The sequence below is a fragment of the Cataglyphis hispanica genome, chromosome 16 (genome assembly GCF_021464435.1).
Source record: "Cataglyphis hispanica isolate Lineage 1 chromosome 16, ULB_Chis1_1.0, whole genome shotgun sequence".
NCBI lineage: Eukaryota > Metazoa > Arthropoda > Insecta > Hymenoptera > Formicidae > Cataglyphis > Cataglyphis hispanica.
The window spans coordinates 5,861,000-5,881,822 of NC_065969.1; the positions used below are offsets into that span (position 1 = coordinate 5,861,000).

At 33.5% G+C, this 20,823-nt stretch overlaps 3 protein-coding genes across 4 annotated transcripts in view; 1 reads left to right on the forward strand and 2 right to left on the reverse strand.

The window, feature by feature from the left end:
• LOC126855359 (uncharacterized) overlaps positions 1 to 989 on the reverse strand; it is a 119,303-nt gene extending 118,314 nt beyond the window's left edge. Inside the window, exon 1 of the mRNA XM_050602944.1 lies at positions 848 to 989. The gene's annotated coding sequence lies outside the window, so the exon portion shown is untranslated. The remainder of the gene's footprint in view (positions 1 to 847) is intronic.
• Positions 990 to 1,133: 144 nt separating this feature from the next.
• LOC126855367 (nischarin-like) lies at positions 1,134 to 3,486 on the forward strand. The gene is made up of 3 exons (XM_050602963.1): positions 1,134 to 1,585; positions 1,710 to 2,019; positions 2,105 to 3,486. Exons 1-3 carry the CDS (start codon positions 1,458 to 1,460, stop codon positions 3,068 to 3,070), a joined length of 1,404 nt encoding a protein of 467 aa, XP_050458920.1. The 5' UTR covers positions 1,134 to 1,457; the 3' UTR covers positions 3,071 to 3,486.
• Positions 3,487 to 4,000: 514 nt separating this feature from the next.
• LOC126855377 (heat shock protein beta-1) lies at positions 4,001 to 20,756 on the reverse strand. Of its 2 annotated transcripts, XM_050602976.1 has the most exons (4): positions 20,436 to 20,756; positions 13,702 to 13,818; positions 12,307 to 12,496; positions 4,001 to 4,985 (listed from the first exon to the last, which is right to left on the reverse strand). In XM_050602976.1, the coding sequence occupies exons 1-4, from the start codon at positions 20,621 to 20,623 to the stop codon at positions 4,791 to 4,793; spliced, it is 690 nt and encodes a 229-aa protein (XP_050458933.1). In that variant the 5' UTR covers positions 20,624 to 20,756; the 3' UTR covers positions 4,001 to 4,790. The 2 variants fall into 2 exon arrangements, with proteins under 2 accessions (XP_050458933.1, XP_050458934.1); XM_050602977.1 differs by lacking the exon at positions 13,702 to 13,818.
• Between the last annotated feature and the right edge of the window lie 67 nt (positions 20,757 to 20,823).

Consider the following 20,823-nt stretch of genomic DNA (forward strand, 5'->3'; position numbering starts at 1 on the left):
GGTTGTTACCAATGAGAGCTGCCATGAATGAGCGAGCTCGTTCGTTTTGTGGCAGCCCGATCTGTCCATACGTTAAGCAAAAACAAATTTCTTTCCTAGTTGAATACGCCCTTCGTAATATCTGTGGACGCTCGAGATAAGCGCGCAAAATCACGCTCGCACTCGCGCATATTTCGATGCTCGTTCGGTCACTTTCTTGCTCTCTCTCATCCTCATTCTCTCTCTCTCTCTCTTTCTCCTTCTCTCTCTGGACGGATGTCTTATCGGTGAAACGCCGATGAAATCTCATGATACGCGAAACGCGATTGAAAAAAATATCTCGTTCGCAAAAAAAGTCGAATCATTATCAAGATCGCCGGAGATAGATATCGAACGATATCGTTCGATCGAATATTTTTCTAAAGCAGTCAAGAGATCGATTTTTATTTGTTATCCTGATAAAATTGCGCGTTATTGACAAAAAGGTGCTGCTAAAAAAAATTAATGATTTTATGCGTGAATATTTTACAAAAAAGAACTGCAGTAGCAATGTGTATATCTGAATTTCTCTCTCTCTTTCTCCTCCCCCTCTCCCTCTCTCTCTCTCTTTCTCTCTATTCGTTATCTTCCATAAAACTATATTAATGAAATTATATATATAATATATACTCTAATATCTCGTTTTTTTAAAAAATATTCTTTAAAAAGTACCATCCAACGACATTCTCGCGCTTCGGAAAAATTCATAACTCAGGTTAAATCTTGTTTACTGCACGAGCGAGAAAATGGATTGATGCTTAGGGAGATAAGAAAAAAAGAGCAACTACGAGTGAAGAAAAAACGCGATGTAAAAACAAAATAAACGTACATATATCTTCTTCTTCTTTCCTTTATGGATTTTCGTCCTTTTCCGGGACAAGGCATCACAATTTAATACATTCAACACAGTTTAAACGTACGTAATTGCCGTCTACCGCGCGTTACGAAACTGTAAACTTGTAAACTGTAACGGAAGATTGAGTGACGCAATTCAAATGGACGCGCAAGAGGTACGAAATGACATCTCGCGTTGTTCTTCACAACGACATCTTCATAGTCAACATCTCGCCGTAAGATGACAGCATCACGCACGGTTTGTTCTCCACAGCTGTTCGGTAGCTGTCAAAAATGTTGAGAGACGCGTATCGCGTATGCTCTCATGTCGTAGAGATACGTCGACGATTTTGAGACGTTAATCAACGTCGCAGAGTACGACGCAGCAACTGTGATAAGCAGTAGGCGGGGACACGGAGCTCGATGCATCAAGATTGCAGACTCTGTCCTTAAATGCACCGCACCACGCCACGCTGCGTTTCGCATTTCGTTATATTATTCCGGAGAGATCGCGCGACGTGGAGGGATAACCTCTCGGTCTCTAATTATCGTGCGAAACTATTTGCCACGTATAAACGACTTGAAACACGCATCACGACGCGATAATGGCGTGCTTGTTGTCGAATCAGGAAAATGTATGCTTGAAAATACCATCGGCCGACACGACGGACGGAGTCACGTATTACTGCATCGAGATTGGGATAGCATCGATCAAATGGACTGTGAGACACAGGTAATATTGGCAATTGCACTCATTTCCGCCGCAAATCTTACGAACATTTCGCTTCTTTATTCTAATTTATTTGAGACACAATGGTGAATCAGAGAAAAATATATAGCTTCTCTTTGTGTTCTAGATACAATGATTTTGCGGAATTGCACGAGAAGCTCGTCTCCGAGCACTGCGTCGAGAAGGATATTTTACCGCCGAAAAAACTCATCGGTAACAAATGCGAAGCCTTTGTGGAGAAGCGTCGGCAGAGTCTCGAAATATATCTCAATGCTGTTTATAATTATTTGAAGAAAGCAATGCCTAGAGAATTGGCTGTATTCCTAGACCTGCATGTGTACGATATATTCTTTCTATTGCAAAGTATGGCCTTGGAGTTCTTTATGAATGGCAATACTCTGCTACAGAGTTCAAGCTATAAATTTAATCCGATACAGGTGATAAATATAATCTACAGTCTATATTTTTAATTAATGCAAATTTATATTGTGAAATACTAATATCATTCCTATTTATCTTCAGCTTTATGCAATTAGCGAGAGACTGAAACAACCATGTCCATCTTTGGAAGTTGTGGATAAAAAATACGATTTTAGTCACGTTTTGGACTTTAATTCTCACTTAACTAATCTTACAATTGAGGGAAGTTTGGAACCTTATAAAACTAGTAATATTTATTCGTCTGCCTTGTCCATAGAATTATCCACCTTTAAAAACGTGCAATACTTTACAGTCGATCGATATCCCGTGGATAAAATCTATAATATGGGAAATCTTCGAGATACCGTGACTACTCTAAAAGTTATTAATACTAAGCTCAGAAACATTGTAGAATTGGCCATGTGCGAAGAAGTTCATAAAAATATAATAAATGCCAATGATTCTCATGTATGGTTAAAAGTTACACATTTGGATCTCAGTGATAACCGCATAGAAATCATAGATGAGGCAATTAAATTGTTGCCGCACATAGAATGTCTGACATTGAACAACAATCACTTGTCTGAGATTTCCAACGTTACATTATTACCGAGATTATCTCAATTGTATCTAGCATCGAATAATTTTACCAGTCTGCCAGATGATCTTCATACACGACTGGGATATATCGTATATATCGACCTATCGCAAAACAAATTAACTTCACTCGCTAGTTTCTCAAAATTATATTCATTGGAGGGATTGGATGTAAGCTGCAATCGCATCGAGAAGATCGAGGAAGTAAAACACATCGGCCATCTACCTTGTTTGGAAAATCTGAGATTGACTGGTAATCCAGTATCAACGATAGTGGATTATAGAGTTAAAGTTTTAGAGCCGTTTGGTAAGAGAGCTGCCGATATTTGTCTTGATAACGAAAAACCGAATCAAAAGGAACTCGATACTGTGTCGGTTCATCAAGCGTTGCGCATTGCGAGAGAAGGTAAATCTCCAACATTTACCGCATCAGACGCGCCGTTATTTTCCGCCGAAATCCCGAGTATATAAAAATTTTAACCATACTTTTTTCTTTTATCGCGATAAACATATTACGTAAATAATATTTAGATACGAAACAAAAATGTGTTTTATACTGCAACATGTAAATTTTATCAAATCGATTCGAGATTGATCCCCTTTTCGCAGCAAAGCCGCGTAATATTATTTCTAATTTCGATACGTTACAATTAATAATTTTATTAGTACGTTACATTGGCAAGTAGATAACGTGTTTTTTTATCACTTTTATCACAATAATTCAAAAAAGTATGCCAAAATAATAAAAAATAATACGATGTCATAATTTTGTATATAAATCTAAGATAAAACACGTTTTTGTCAAGTAGAAGTAAAACTCTATAGATCCATGACAAAATTGTATGAATATGCCTTGTACAATTCGTGAAATAAATCTGTAAAACTTTTGCTATTTTATACATGCAATATACGTATCGATATAATCACGTGAAATTTTATATCGATTGTTTGTAACAATGAACAAACTTGTCTATCATAAATTGTATACAGAATTATAGGATGTATAGGATTATTTAATATTTTTTTATCGAAATAATGTTTTCTTAGAAATAATATGAATACAAAAGCCAATCATGTAATATTATTTATTCCGAAATATAATGTTTAAATTCTCTTGTTTTAAGAAACAATACAAACACAAATGTTGTGTAACATTTTTATAATAATTCAACATAAGGGATTCATCTGTATATAAAAAAAAAATATTTTATTAATAAAGGCAAATTAAACATCTATGATATGTATCTTGTTATCAATATGCAATCGAAATTCTGTTGTTAACTGAAAGTACGTTTCACACACTAAATTGTTACAAATTTTTCAAACTTATATTATTACTCACCCTATATTTGTTTCACGAAGGTTCCTCTCATTGTCAGGGAAATATAAATTGTATATAAATTTTCTTATCATCGATTTTTATTTAAACTTGTGTTTGCATTACCTTTAAATATTATGCGCATTTCGAAAATATTAAAATATCCATAAATAATATCAATATATAATCATATATATAATGCTCATGTATATATACACACACTAAGCATTGTGTTATAGTCTTTTAACGTACACCTAAACTAACACATATATAAGTTAACCATTACAAACAATCGCTTTTCCATACATTTGTAATAGTTTCGATTCGTTGGTACGCGGTGCACAAGTAAGCAGTATAGCTCACAGCTTTTCAAAAAAAAAAAAAAAAATCTAACTAAAGTATATCTTTTCAAAAAAGGCAATGCACATTTCTCTGAAAAAAAGTTACGCTATTTTTCTACGAGGGAAGATGTAATATCTTGTGTATCAAAGCTGTATTAAAGCTGCTCGTATGAAAAAGGAAAATATTTTATATCAAACATTTTATCTGAATTTTTATCTTTAGCACTTCAACATTGATCTCTACATTTGATTTCTTTTTTTTCTCTTTTTTAAGCTAATGAAATTCGATACGCATTACTTGATGTGGTCGCTCGCCGTTTCTGCTATTTTGTTAAAATTGGTCAAAATTGGTTTCTCGCACGTGATAAATCGTCTCGTGTCTCTAACAATAAATTTTATATATAAGGAATTGTAAAAGAAGGATGAAAAGACTTACGGAAAGATCCAAGTTGGGTAAGTTGAATGGTAGTTGGAACAGGAGGAGTTCGGAGACAGGAAATAAGAAATTGGTTTTCGACGATTCGTCGCGAGTTTACTGATGTGCAATCGGGATTAATTTCTCGCCCGATCCGATCGCTGGTAAAGGTGCTTCCACGGTAAGGACACCGTCCTTGCTCAAAGAAGACTTAATACTTTCGGGATTGGTTCCTTTCGGCAACAAGAATTCCCGATTGTATTCTCTGTATACTGATTTGCTCTCCGTCTTCTCCTCGTGTTTAGCGTGGACCTGAAACAAGAGCATTATGTTATTTGAGAGACGTTGTGAGTGCGATATCTGAATCTTATAGATTATTGATCTAGATATACATCCAGAATATATATAACATATGTAGCACTTTGTGTGTTTTTATGTAGAGTTAACTTTTATTAGGAAAAAAAATCTCCCTGATAGAGAAAGAGAAATTTTTTTCTAATAAAAGTTAACTCTATATCAAAGCAAGCAAGATGTTGCAACCAGATTTTGAACGTGTCCGCTTTTACCTTGAAACTAAAATATATTATGGCTAATAGCCAAATTATGCCGTAATTCTATAGTCTAGCTAAATAATTTATTATTTTCACATAGATCGTTATTAATATTAACAATATAGTAATATTTTATTCGCGATTCATTCATAGTATGCATGCACGTATACATATTTACTAATATAAACTTATAAATTACGTTAATATTCGTCAAGTGTGCGTCAAATATTAAAACGTGTGGCGATCGATTTATCATCACAAACGCACTATCAAAGTAATGACTTTCTCACTTTTTCCTTCAAAAGTCGTACATACGCGATATTTTACCTTCAAGAAATTTTATACACAATTCTATCGCGAGCAGCAAAAAATTATCGTTAGCGTAATGAAATTTTCATAAGTAATAATGATGTAAAACGGTGTTCATACTTGAAATGTCTTTCTTGATGTTCTCTGGGTAATTAATTTCCCAGAGAGATCTCTAGAAATATGGTAACGAGAATGCACTCATAATAGTGACCGTATTGACTCATTCGTTCGACCCATGAGTCATGTCCGTTTCGTTTGACCAAGCGTAGGTTTCCTCTCCTTAGTAGACGCATATGCTGGTTTAACATATCAGACATCGATCTCATTTATCCGTATGCGAATTACGCATACGCATTATGTTACAGATGCACGCAAGATATATTGATTACGTCTTCGCGAAAGGTTTGTACAAAAAAATATGGCATATTTAAAAAGGCAAATCTATATGTGAAGAATTTTCTTCATGTAACCGATTTCCTAAAGTTTGTTAAAATGTCCAAATTATTATAAGTTTTCAATTTAACAGAGATGTTTATATGATAATACTTAAATTAAAAATAAATTTAAAATTCTCACAAAATATGAGACGTAATCAAATTTCAAATTAAAATATTTCTTCAATTATAGATTTGCATATTGTTGTTTTTGCTAAGATAAACTTCGCGAATAGTGCAAATAATAATATGATTATGGCTTGTCGCCAGTTTCGTACAAACTCATTGACATAGAACGGAAAATGAAACCTTCTTATATTAGAACAGCGACAAAAGTGGGTTATGCAAGTCGCGATATAATTGAGATATCTTTACATTTTACGAGAGCTATATCGAGGAAAAATCGAAATGTTTACAGTTGGACGAAGGACGAGAAAGACGGAGAAGAGCGGATCGTACCGTGTCATATCTTCAACATCACGTCGACGCAAATCAATATTTTAAAGGATGATTGCTTTCTTGCGGATCATCTTTCCGTTCAATCCTATTTTTCGCGCAAGATAAAAATGCCATTTTCTATTTCATTTTTCAACGAAAACATTTTATGTAAAAGGCACGCTCGGAATGTGTATTTTTCTTGAATCGATTTTTTCGAGTCTTTATATGTTTTGCAACAAAATTAAATGGAGCAAGACCTTTTTGTTAATTGACGATCGATAAGAATTTACATTTTATCGCAAAGTGATCGCCGTTGGTATGTACGACTTTATATACCCCGCGTCCCAATTTTTCTTCAAAACTTAACTCGCTCGCGTGACACATTACGATCCATTCTTCATTGTGAAATATTCATCTAGATTTTGAAAAAAAGCGATGAAATATGCGGTCGATCTATGACTTATACTATAAAGTCGACTTACTTTATCAACATCTTGAACATGTGCGAATTGTTGCGCAATATTATCTTTATAAATTATCACCAAAAGTATGATTGTTTTTTTTTTTATAACAATTTGATGGCCGCATTTTCCAAAATAAATTTCTGTTAGAAACTAGTTTTAAAGTAAACATCACACGAGTGCTGCTATTCGAAGATATGCAAATATTAGTGCGCGACTCACAGCATCGAGGAGTTTTGTGTAAACGAATGTTGTTACGACGCATATGTTACATCATGTTAACGATGCGTTCGATCAGCGACGTATTTAGAAATCGCCAAGTTTTTACAAGAACGAAGCGACTTGCCTTGAAGATCAGTGGTAAACTGGATGTTGAATCACACGATCAAATGAACAAGAGTCCTATTACTTTTATAACGCACATATGTAACATGTGTGTTCATCCACATTTATAGTCTCAAAAAAAAGGTCCTTATAATTAAAAATTTCCAAAAGCCAAATTAAATTTTTTATAGTTATTTTTATAGTCAAACACAAAAAGACAGAGAGAGAGAGAGAGAGAGAGAGAGAGAATCGACGATATTTTTATTTTATTATAATTAAAAATTTGTTCTCTTCATTTGTTCTATCACAAATATTATTTCAGAGTATTCAGTTTAAGCGAATATTCAAAATATAAACAGAGGCAAAAAGATAAGTAAAAGAAGAAAAAAAGGCTAGTGTTCTGCCGATCACTATCAACAGTCAAAGTCATGATGTTGATTTAGGCCATGCATGTTTCTCGTCGCTAATCGCGATGATATTTCTTCAAGCATGTCTCGATAGCTTTGTCGCATGCGAAAAAAATGCAGGTGCAGACTACACAGCCGCGCCCATTAGAGCGGCAAATACATCAAAGACAGAAGGGCAAACGGTAGGCGAGGCCTGTCGTGTGCTAATTGCATTACGTAAAAGCTGTTAATTAGTTAACTGATTTGCTTCCATTCGCTTCTCGAACGTCTTCCATCGCATCGTCGAGAGAAGATCCATCTGTCGTCGTCCGCAATACGTGCCAACAAACGAAATAAACCGGTCTTAACCTTGCGTCATGTGAAAAACTGGACGTCTGAATGTCAATGCTTGAATTGCATCCGTCTATTATACGCGCATCTTTAGCGTTTCTTCTCTTTATTTACCGTTGCAAGATCGATGATTTCATATTCGATTTCAAGGTGATTACCTTGCATAATTTTCGCATATAAATTCTTTGGCATTGCTTTCCGTGCTGCTGACGTAGTAAGTGACAGTAAAAATATCCGAGATAACACAGACAGGCGATATAATAAATTCCCTGAATTTTTTAATTTTTCGCATCCGTTATTTATCTCGATAGCATTTCTTTAACTCTTTGCAAATAGCCTACAACACAAGATAGAGGAAGGCAAATAGTAATTCGTCAATTTATTTTTAATGATATACGTCGATTCTCTCATAACGGAATATTTCTATAATTTAATGTTTAAAAAATATTCCTTTTATGAAATTCGATAAAAAAAGAATAGTTTCTAATCAATTGATCGTTTGTTTCAGCATCCGACAAATATGGATTATTTAATAGATCGACATGCCATGGACTGAAACTTTTTCTTTCTAAGTCACGAAATGACTTAGAAAGCCATGACAATTTGCCATGACGGTCATCAAATCGGTAATATGATTTTCCTGTTTACTATATTCCTTGGAATATCAATCGCGCTAATCATATAAAAGATTAAAACTGTCACGCAGAAAAAAATGTGCGCGAGTAATGCAAAACCGAGAGAGAAAGAGAACGAAGAGAATGGAACGAAGGTAAAAGGCAAGAGAAAAGGAAAGAGGTGACGTTAACTATAGTAATCCAACTCTTTGCAAGATCTAAGTTTTCGCGACGGATATCGTCTTACGAGAGAAGTGAACGTTATGCAATCTTACCAGCTGTAACCACTATTCATTGAAGCGACCGATTTATCAAACTTTAGCACCCCCGATTTGTGCTACATTAAATTGAAATTTGGGTCGCAATAAACATAACATATCAACGATTATACGACTCTCAAATATTTCGAAAGTTTAAACGCGCTTGCAATTTTTATAAAAATTTTCCATAAGTATTGTTATATATTATATAAATTTTTAGCATAAAATAATTCTCACTCTCTGTTTAAAAATATAATAATTTTACAATACAAAAATAAAGAATTATGGATAATTAATTTCGTACATTTCTATAATTTTGTTTGTTTGTAAAACAAGATATATTTAGAGCGAAATATTTCTGATAGTTATATCTGAAATTCGGTGCCGCGATTGTCGAAAATAACGTAAGCCTCTGGCACAGTTCTGACTCATCAACTAAATATAATCATGAATTTTAACGTTTCTGCTTCCATTTCTGTTTTTGCGCGTATGATTGTAAAGCAGACCCGAAAACTTAAAAATTGATTAAAACTCCCATGAAATATGAGATGTAAACTTTGAAACGAAAAAAGATTATAAACCCGGAACAAACAATTATGAGATATAGAGAATGTTTGTCACATTTGTTTTTTGGCAATAAATACTTTAACAAATTTAAAATCATCAATTAGAATCTCTGATCTGAAATATTATTGTTTCTCGTATAGCTTTTCAATTATCGATATTAAATACAAATCTCCTTTAAATCTAAGCCGCTAATTAAGTATCTCCGTAAATCCAAACTTAAAATTTTACACGATTATATGTTATGAAAACGATACGAAAAAGGAGACAAGAATGTATGTCTTTTCATCGATTTTGCAATGACGTCAAATGGCCGTCGCGAGAAATGCTCTGTTCTATATCCTCGTATTCACATCCCATTTCCAGTCAGAAATGCTCGTCCTTCGGAGCATCGTCCTTGGTTGAGCCCTTTTAAGGTCAGTTTGCGACGCAATCGACCTAAATTCTCCAGACCCTGACCACAATATACGACAGGCAGTTTCGAGTTCTTTTTTGGTGCCGTCAGATTCCGTCTGATGAATCCATTTATGGAAGAACTACTCTAACTCTCCACGAAATTATTTTATAGAAAAGAGAATTTCTTTGTCAAAAAAATTAAATAAAATAAATCGTTATTGCATAAAATGTATGGAATGTATTTAAAATAATTTAAAAAAAATATGAAAAAGTATAAATGTAGAAAAAAAAGAGAATTTATTCAAACATAAATATATCGATAGCCTCTCAAGAAAGATATGATAAATAGAAATGAATAAAAAACAAAACGTACTCTTTAGATTGACATACAGACAATCCAGCAGGCATGCAGGATGTTTTGACAGCCGCCATTCAATTTCCACTGAACTACTATAAACTACTTGAAGTCGATGCTAAGAAAATCAATGTTTCTTTCACGACTGAGATATCAATAACTGCGATACCAAGTAATATCGCAAACCAAAAGATTCTACATTTCCGAGACTCTGATAAAAATTGTACAAATAATAAAATATTTTTTGTAAAATGGCAAGCTGACCTTCTTCTGATTTAAACAAACTGCGGAAAAGTGCAATTTTTTAAACATCTATAAAATATATCTACTTCGTGATCTGTCTAATTAATCACTTTCAAGAAACCGTGAAATTAGAATGAAAAAATATTCGAATCGGTCTACCGAATAAATCATTAAAATAATATACTGTGTCTCGTTCGTCGACGGATCATTCACTATAATCTTCCTTTCATCGCGATCAAGAACAAAAGTGCGATGGTACAATGACCTCATCATCCAAGCATGCATAACGGTAGAATTTTTGCAAGACCTATCTGCTCGAAAAAGAGAGAGAAAAAGAATATACTTAATTTTCACAATATTATTATTTCTTTCGATAAAATAAACAATTAAAAAATTGAAAAAAATAATTCTGATTATTTGCTTACATTAATAGAATATCAATGAATAATAGATATTTAGAAATACAATAAAATTTAATATTCTTTACCGCGAAAGTTAAAGTAATTATTTATTTACTGATATTATGCACATTTCTTCTCTTTTTCTCTCTCATTAAAAAATTGATGATTCTTTAACTATATCTATTTTATTCTATCTTATAACATTAAATTTATTAAATTAGCTATAGATGTAGTGTTTTCATTTTACAAATATAATATTTGTATTGCTATTATCAAAGTGCAGTTACACTAGAAAAAAATGTCTCTCGTGTAATTTATAAGCATAATCGCATCGTCCCGCAATTTCGATTTCGGCTCGTTTGCTCACAATGGTCGAACATTATTCCGGTCCGCCGGTATGACGACTGGCGTGAATTTATTTTCGGCATCAGTTATTTCCGTCCAAGTCGACACGGGAGCATTAGAGGAGCTCGAAGACGCACGTATATAGAAATCCCAAGGAATTCCAGCTTTAATATTTTACTTCCTGTGTAAAATTCTAATTTTCGAAAAAAAAAAAAAATGAATTCTTATAAATTTACTAAATTTATAGAAAATTGATCGTTCGAGAGAGATAAAATCGCGTTTCAAAATTGATCATCGAAACCGCTAAATGAATTCGTCTCTCTATTCGTGTGAATTCGGTCGGTTCACTCGATGAAGCCAACTTGCCGGTAGGAAGTGATGTAACCCGAACAATTACGTTCTAACCAGTTCGTAAGGATTCGCGAAAAATACTTTGCATATATACTATTGATTATTACCTGTATTCGCTGATAGAATTTAAATGTAAATTTTTGAAAAGAGACTAAAACAATATTTTGATACTTAATTTAACAGTGTTTATCTAAATCGTAAATTTTCCATTTAGGATATAGAATTGTATCGTAAAATATATAAGAATAATCGGCAATTCCTAGCAATTAATATCTTTGACAAATACAAACTAGAAATTTATCTAGAAACAATTGTATAGCGGTATGCAATCCGTGTAACTAATTTCACCGCTGTTATGACGGTATATTTATGCATGGACCGGCAACTTTGCGTCGCGCCAATCCTCGCCAATTGCGCAAAAACTTGAACCCGATTTGCATCTTGCCAAGTTGTGCAATAGACCATATCGGCGAGAGTATCATGCGCGATGAGTCAACCGTGTAATAATTTCGACTTCCCTGCGTTTGCCAGATAAATTGAGCAAAAGCAATAAATTGGAACACTCACGGAGCAATAAATTGGAACCCTCAGTAATATTTTTGACTAATCTATTGTTCGAGTAAATTAATTTATGCGAGAAAGAGCAAGAGAGGTCTAAATAAACTTTAGTCACTTTTTGAATATCAGGGGAATAATTTTATCAAAAATCTTATTTATATATTTGGATGTAAAAAATAGAAAAATTTTTAATAAATTTTTGAATATTTTTTTACAAAGTCAACGGATGCCTAAAATAAACGTGATTAAGACATCTTTCTCGCCAAGATTTAACTACAAAAGTTCCACTCACCAAGAGCTTGTTATCCACAGTTTTGACGACAATCTCTTCGGGCGTGTATTGAGAAACATCGAAGCGCAGCTTCAGCATCTTGCTGTCACCCTCGTCCTGGATGAGGGGACTGTTGAGACCATCCAGCCAAGTATGATCATGCTGAGGACTCAGGGAACTGCTATTTTGAGTGCTTTGTTGCGTGGTCGTGCTGTAATTTAAAACAAAAACTTCGATTATCGTCGATGATCATCGCTCGTGTGTAAAATCTAAATGAACGATGAAACGTTGAACACATTGATACGGTGATGAGGAAAATCAGAAATATGTGTAACATAAAACCTGCTGTGTGTGGCTATTCTATGGTAGGTGCGATAATCTGAAATCCCTTACCTAGTGGCAATGCGAGTAACAGAGTAACATAAATCCACTCATAAAGACTGAAATTAATTACAAATCGTGCACACAATGTTAATGCTAAAAAGGTCGGCGTTAAAATTTCTAAATAATGTATTCACAATATCTGTTATCGTTAAAAATAAAAGCAAAAAAAAAGTACAAATTTCTTTTTATAATAAATATTTATAATCATATTTATTTTAAATTCTAATTAGCGATTAAGATACTCGCCTTGGCCTTTTTAATGTTAAATGAAGGTGCTACTCAGACCTGACTTTTGTACGCACTACTATAGTCTATGCAGAATCGTGAGGAACATGAGATATGAATCGAAAAGGTAACGATTGTCAGCGTTCCCGAGTGCGAGGTCACAGAACGTGCAGACATCTGGTCGTTGCTCTAGCACGATTACAACTACATTAACCCTTTGTAGAAAAAAATGATGTTGCATTAAGGTTTGCACTATTTGTTGCTAAGATATTTAGCTTGTTATTATATTCTTTTATCTTTTCTCTTATCTCTTATATTTATACATCCTATAAATATAACCGATACTAATGTATAGATATTCAAGAATATAGCTGATTGCAAAGGGAAAAAATTAAATCTTTAATTTGTACATGTTTCTTTTGTGTGCGCACTATAACAATTAAATTATATTAAATTTGTATAACCAAAAATTTGGCAAAAAAAAAACTTCTTATTTAACTTTTGCCTTTACTTTTCAAATTTCTCCTACAAAGGGTTAAAGACATATATCCGAGAAATAAATGACACAGTGCAAGATGAATACTCCGACTCAGAGATTATGAAATAATTAATTAAAAAGTGCAGATTAAAAAATTTACTATCACTATTCCAGAACAAAGCGTCGATCTACTTGGTTCTCTGGCAAGCTTTACAAAATTAATCGGGGGTGCGCGCCCTCGCGATGACATTTTCTCATCTTACAGATTGTTTCTACATCAATAGACTGGTTTTCTTTTTTCTCAGTGTTTTCTCTAGCGATTGCGTCACCTTTTGAAGCTGTCGAACGCGGACCGCTTTGGCGGTGCAGCAGGGTCAACCTTGTCCCAATCTTCGGTCTTCGAGGTCGTCGACGTGCGATGCTCACTGGTGCTCGTATGATGCCGACTTCATAGTTAGTCACCAACGTGCCAATGCAGAGAGCCAATCGGTAATCGAGCGCAGGAAGAGGGGTTATTATTATTATTATTATTATTATTATTATCAGTTAACTTTTGGTGGTTAAAGAATCCCGCGAATTTGATCCACGCTATCTTCGCCTTTCTTGGCTGTTTCTTGGCTTGGTACAAGTAATTTTATCGCGAGATTGATCTCAGTTTAGCAATTTTTTTTCTTCAGACTAGATTTCATCAACACTTAACAATTATTCGTCAGCTGATTAAATCTCTTTTAAAATTTTTGATTTCTTTAAGGACAAATAACTCCTGTGCTATATTCGTTAAATATAATTGTCTTAAAAGAATGTTGAAAGTTGGATTGCAGAAAAGATAGATTAGTAAAATTTATCATATTTTTTTATTCGCAATGTCTTAATGTGTAATTTAATTATAAAAAAGTTGAAAAATTAATATAAAAATAAATAAAAATAAATTGTAAAAATCAAAGCGCTAATTTTTACTCAATAAAAATTTTATCGCGTAATGTAAACAAAGTATAATAATTTTTAAATGTACTAATACATACTGACGCGCATTTATTTCAGTTTTCTGAATTCGATTGATAGTGAAAATAATACAGAAAATTGAGTGAAGGCGCATTGATGCGCACTAAAAGTGCACATCCAATCAAATTCTCTATAACTCTACGGCAAATGTAAATATTCTCGAATGCTGGCAAATTCACTTCAAACAAGAACAATATACAAGAAGCAGTAAGACAATTGACACACGTCAACACGCAGCAAATTAATCGTAAAAGCTATATACAAATTATTCGTACAACTTAAAAAAATAATAAGCGTATAACTCGGCAAATATAATATCTAAATCTTATTCGATTTTTAAACTTGTAAAATTATTTTGCACGATATTTCTAAAATCGTAATACCTGCGTTTATCTGGATGAGCTTTCTCCACGGAAATCAATTCTACATTAATTATTGCTGATATGATCAATGTTAAATTTATTAACGGTTTTCAGAGAGAATCGATCGATCGTAAGCACGTTTATCTAAAGATAAAAATAAAGTGATTTAATTTGATGAGTTTCGCATAAAATAACATCACCGCGGATTGATATCGCGATACCGATAACCGGAAATCTCATCTTTAGAAAGGTCGTCAACTCCCGCTACTACTAAGAATACTAAAATAGTACGTCGATATAATATCGTCGCACAGACTTATACTTGCAACGAAGATAAACGTGATTTCTCAAGTCGCGTTTATCTGTTTACCTTATCATTCCTCTCGAAATTATCTCACTTTCATTTAAGTAATTTATATCATTATAATATATCATTTAAGTAATTAATCATAAGGTAATTTTAATATACTTTGCTATTTTTCAATCTCATTTATCGTTTCTCAAGATATTCACGTAAATTTAGAAAAAAAATTCATCTCTCAATTACGTATAATTATTTAAAAGTTTCGATTATTGTACAAGTAGATAATTTAAAAAAAAAAATACTTTAAATTGTTCCTCTTATCTATAAAAAAAGAGAGTACAGATTTTTTCCAAATAAAATATTTTTTATTCTTCTAGGAACAAAAATTATATTTTACAATAATGTACAAACCGCGGTAGGAAATAATGTTTAGAGAAAATTGTAACATGCGTGCAACGAAATTTCATGATCGAAATTGTGATAGCAAAAGGATTCTAAGAACGAGATGTCACTACATTCTGTCACGCGACATAACGTGTTTAACAGTCATAACGACTGTTTTCGTTTTATTACCCTTATACGTATTGAACGAAGAACAGAGACAGAGAAAGAAATTGCCGTCTACCGTCGTCAAATAAATATTCCTATCAATTGCTACTTTCTTTTTCAACAAACCTATTTCGAAAACGTGAATGCATTATACGAGATTTTTTCTGATTTCCACTAGATTTTCATTGAATCTAAATTGGAAATGTTAAAATATCATGATATTCGCTAGCAGTAACAAGAGGGTTGAAGTAAATCCGCAGGAAAGCTGTGTGGGAAAGAATGCGGTAGAGAATAATTATGCTAGACAAGAGAAAGGTCGGATCTCGTCTCGTGAAATCGAGGGAGGTCAACCATAGCGAGCAAGCTCTCACAAAACTTAACTCGTCGAGGAATGAAAAGGCCAAACGAAACGCGGATCACGTCAAAATAGCAACTTCTAATTTAGCCCCATCACATTATTTTGCATTATTATTGACTGTTTATGGAAATGGAAATAAAATGTCTAAATGGTCGTTTGTCAAATAAATCAATATATACGTTCAGGAAAATAAACGGTAAAAATAATATAATATTAAAACGATTCACGATAGATAGCAATTATTATCATTTATCAATCACCTGATTTGCTCGGCGAATAACAAAAAGATAATCATCTATGTCGCAAATCAAATTTAGTTAACAAATTTTATCGAATAAAATAATCGTTGCTAAGGACAATCAAATTAGATAATAGCTTAAACAGTATGTTCGATGCGGAATTGCATTTAGCCATTATATAATATAGATGACTGATTGTTAGAGTCAATGAATCGCTTTACTAGTAATAGTCATACATTGCTGACATTGTAAAACGAAAAGACTATAGTTGTACGCCTAGACAAAGCATATATATGTGAAAGTAAATTAATTTCCCCTCGGCACGTATGCATCGCGTTGCTCGAGTCTTCGATCGTAAAAGACCGTGATTACTAACAACACGTCAGTTGAATTCGCGAAAGTTCAAGCATAAAGTTTAACAAGTTCGCCAAAGTCAACTAACAAGCTATTGACCTGTTTATAAAAGGCAATTTCCTGTTGCTGCTCAAGTCTCAACGCGCTGTCTGAAAGCCTGCCTCCTGTCTATCCATAAAGCTATCATAAATTCATCTGCACGAGATATCGCCAACTATCAAACTTTTATTTCATATATCTTTAGTTGAAGTAGAGGCAAAAATGATATTGACATCCTATCAAAATACGTATCGCTACAAGTGTACTTTAGAATCAAAAATCCAGATAAGAAAAAGAGATGTTCACTTTTGTATTTATTGATTCAGTCCAAAGTTATGGTGTTTGGCACTTCCGTTATATAAAAATAAAATTTTTTTTATTATAATTATAAATTAATGAGCAACTTCGAAGCGTATAACCCGATTGTATAAACAAAATTGAATTCAAGAAGAAATAAAAAAAAAAAAAAAAAGATTTGAATAGATGCGTAAATATGTATCTTACTAAGCAGAATGGTCAGTCTACGCGTCAGGTCGGGAAATATTTTCATTGAAGTCTCTTCGCGCGCATATGATGTGCCATACACACTTGTCTATTTGCGGTAAACGTCCCTGAACGCTAACATTACGTCAGGAACACGTGATTATTCGGACTTCGTAATGGACCATATTCACCTCCTACGAATGCGCTCCATCGAGAATACGCAATCGATATCGAGTAACTGCTTACCACGACGCATATTTATAGACGGAATCTTTTATATGTCAATGGCGAAACACGTGTTTCTTAAAAAAAAATCTCGTTATAATCTAATCTATAACAAGTGATTTTTGGAACCACATATATACATATATATACATGACAAAAATGACGAGTAAAATTATAAATAATTAAATTTTGATATATTAAATTAAACGATCAGAGTGTGTTTTTAATCAATAATGCATCGTAGATTAAGTTTGATAATATATGAAAATCTCGAAGAAAATGATAAATTAATAGAAATAAATTAATTAATTGTGCAATGAAATTGTTCTTTCAGAATTGTCACAAACAACTAAATCTGCCAAAACACGATACAAATAAGATACACGCAATGTTAACGCATTTGGAACGCGAATTTACGCAATCCGTGCGTAACGTACCGAAATTTGACCACCGTCTTATGCCTAGGTGGATAGAGATCCTCATCCAAGATCATCCTTGCCGGTAGAGAGGCAACTGTGCAAAAGCTGAAGCGTCTAGCTCTAAAACGCGAACGATGCGGTTGCCTTGATGTCGCAAAAATTACTGCGTAAAATCTCCTGTAGGCTTTCCGCAAGCCCTCACCTTTCTTGCATCACGATTTAGTGTTTGATTCCAGTGCCCATAGTGGGGACCATTTGCGAACGAGCAATGCGTCAATGTCAAAGTTATATTGACGTAATAACGCGATGCACTATAAAATTTGTGCATTTTTCTGTACTTGAATTTTTGTTAAACTTTATCTTGAAAAATATATAAATGGAGGAAAGCGACTATGATTTGCATAAATAATTATTAGAACAAGTACGTTTTTAATATAACTCAATACTTCCATAAAACACGAATAAATATTTTTAAGTACATAATCGTGAATTTTATTTCAATTACCCTCGGAATTGAAAAAAAGGAATCTTGGCGTTTTTTTTTTTTACTTTTCTCATATTTTCATCCTGTTTCTCCTAACTAAGTATTTTGAATAATAACAATGTTGCATTGAAAACGTGTCACCGAATGTGCGTGTAGATCAGTGTGCCCTCGAAAATGCAATAAATGCGCTCGTTCATCCAACAAGCGCATCCAACAAGACGCATCCGATATAATTATGTAACAGACATCGCTTATAATTCCGCGAACAACACGCAGAGCCACGTTTCCCACAAGAATGTATTTAATTATACATGTCGGATTTATCATGAGTGTATTACCATACAACAAAACAATTACTACTTGCTGTGTAAAATTTTATATACGGATATCATTAAACTACCAATCTTACAAAGGGCTTGTAAAAAAAATGTGATATAAAAATAAATGTGTGAAAGAACGAAATTAAAAAAATTTTTGCAAAATTATTTTACATAAACGTATGTAAATGAAACATGAAGTAGATTCAAGAATATCGTGCAAACGACCGCATAATTACTTACAATACATACTAATTACAACAATTACTTTGCATCTTGGATGACACCTTCGATATATACACAACATTCGTTATGACGAAAATCACGAAAATTTCGCCGATAGTTACATACAATCGATTACATATAAGCGTATGCAAATTTTCGAACATATGCCCGAGATTATCCCGATGTTCGCGTGGTCGAGACCACGCTAAGGAGAAGAGCTTCTGGTTTGCGAGTGACGGAATCTCTATAAATAGCGCGTATACGAAATGTGCGTGAAACGACAATATCGATGCAAAAATATCGTGGTAATCCGTAAATCGCCACAGCGAATTATGTTACCCCTTGAAAAAACCTACGAAAATTTGGCTTTTGCGTTGATATTTTACGATATAGAAAAATATAATAAAAAATTTTTTCTAGTGTTAATCTGTTCGATTTGTTATATGTTCAATAATATTCATATAATTTATTTAATATGTAATATTCAATATGTTTTTTAAATCGTAATATGGTATATATAAAATTAAAATTGTGATAAATCTTTTAACGTGATAAATTATCGATATTTGTAACGCTCTTTTCTATCGTTGATACTGAGAGAGATTTATTTTTGAACGTTTATTGTTGTAATAAAGATAATGATCAAATATTTTAATATTTAAAATGTAAAAAAAAAATTAATTGTTATATACATATTTATAAGTCAAGTATAAAGCAATGCTTTAAAAAATAATTTGCTTTTCTACAAAAATGCTTACGATCGATCGGTAGGTGAGTGATTTCTTCTATCGCTTTAAAAACGGAATTTATAAATATTAGCGATCGAAAAATTGTAAAACTTTACATTACACGAATGAAAAAAAAGATTTGTTTTAAATATATTACAAAATAATGCGTGTATACTCTCAAAAACCGTTAATAATTATTGAATAGATTGGATATTTGATCGTGGATAATTTGAATGCGACATGAGTCGCCGCGTGATTCAAAGAAACTGAAGTTGCTCTCAAATTAAATGTCGGAGGATACATAAAACCTGTTACGAAGCATATATGTGTATAAAACCTGTCGCATATTAATACGATTAAGCGCAAATAATAAAAATAATAAAAAATTTGCAAGAACGAAAACATAAGAGTACTGAAACAAAGATCACTTTGAACTTTTCTGATCTTTTTGTCGCAACACAACTACAACAAATTTTATATTATATGTACTGTGTGTTCGTGCGTTTTGGAATACGAAAAAAATCAATACTTCCAATGTCAACCGTATTATTCGGTTGTAACGTACAATCGATCCTTCCCCATCTCTTTCTCTAAATGCCAATATTGTATATATAACATATATGACAAGATATAATAATTTTTTTCGAGTTATGCGACCTCGACATACGCAATATATACGCCGGCGTTGCGCGCGTAAACATGCGTACATCGAATGTCGACGTAAACAAACATTCAATAGCTCAAAGTTATTGTGTCGTCGTAATAGGAAAAAAATTTTCGCACAATTCCATAAAATATTACGCATGTACATGAATTGCAGAGAGACGCGCAAGTGTCGTAAAAGAGAAAAGAAGAGAAAGAGAGAGGGAGAGAGAGAGAGAGAAAGAGATATATATATAAAAAAAAATAATCACATTCTTTCGAAATATAGGTTAGGCGTATCGCAAAAAAATTCGCGATTTCTTATACGCATACCTGGTAGTGCTCTTGAAAAAGTTGTTGCTCTCGCGGTTCATCAGTTCACTGCGGAATCGCGACATCTCGTCCTCCATCTTTCTCATCTCGGCATCGAAGCGCTCGCGTATGTTGGAGAACTCGGTGTCGATCACGCTGAAGTCGCCGAGCTTGATCGGAATGTTGCGCTTGATACCACTGTCAGCCATGTTTTCGCTCTCGAGTAAGCACACTTGTGTCTCTTGTCACTGAACCACTGAAACGAGAGATCCGCGTTCGATTAAACGCAATTCGATCGCAACTATCACGATATGGTGCACACGTGTCTCGTCCCGCCAGAGGAATGAGCGCGACTCCTGTCGGCAGCTCCTTAAGTAGCCGGCGACACCGGCGAAGCCGTTCGTGGGAG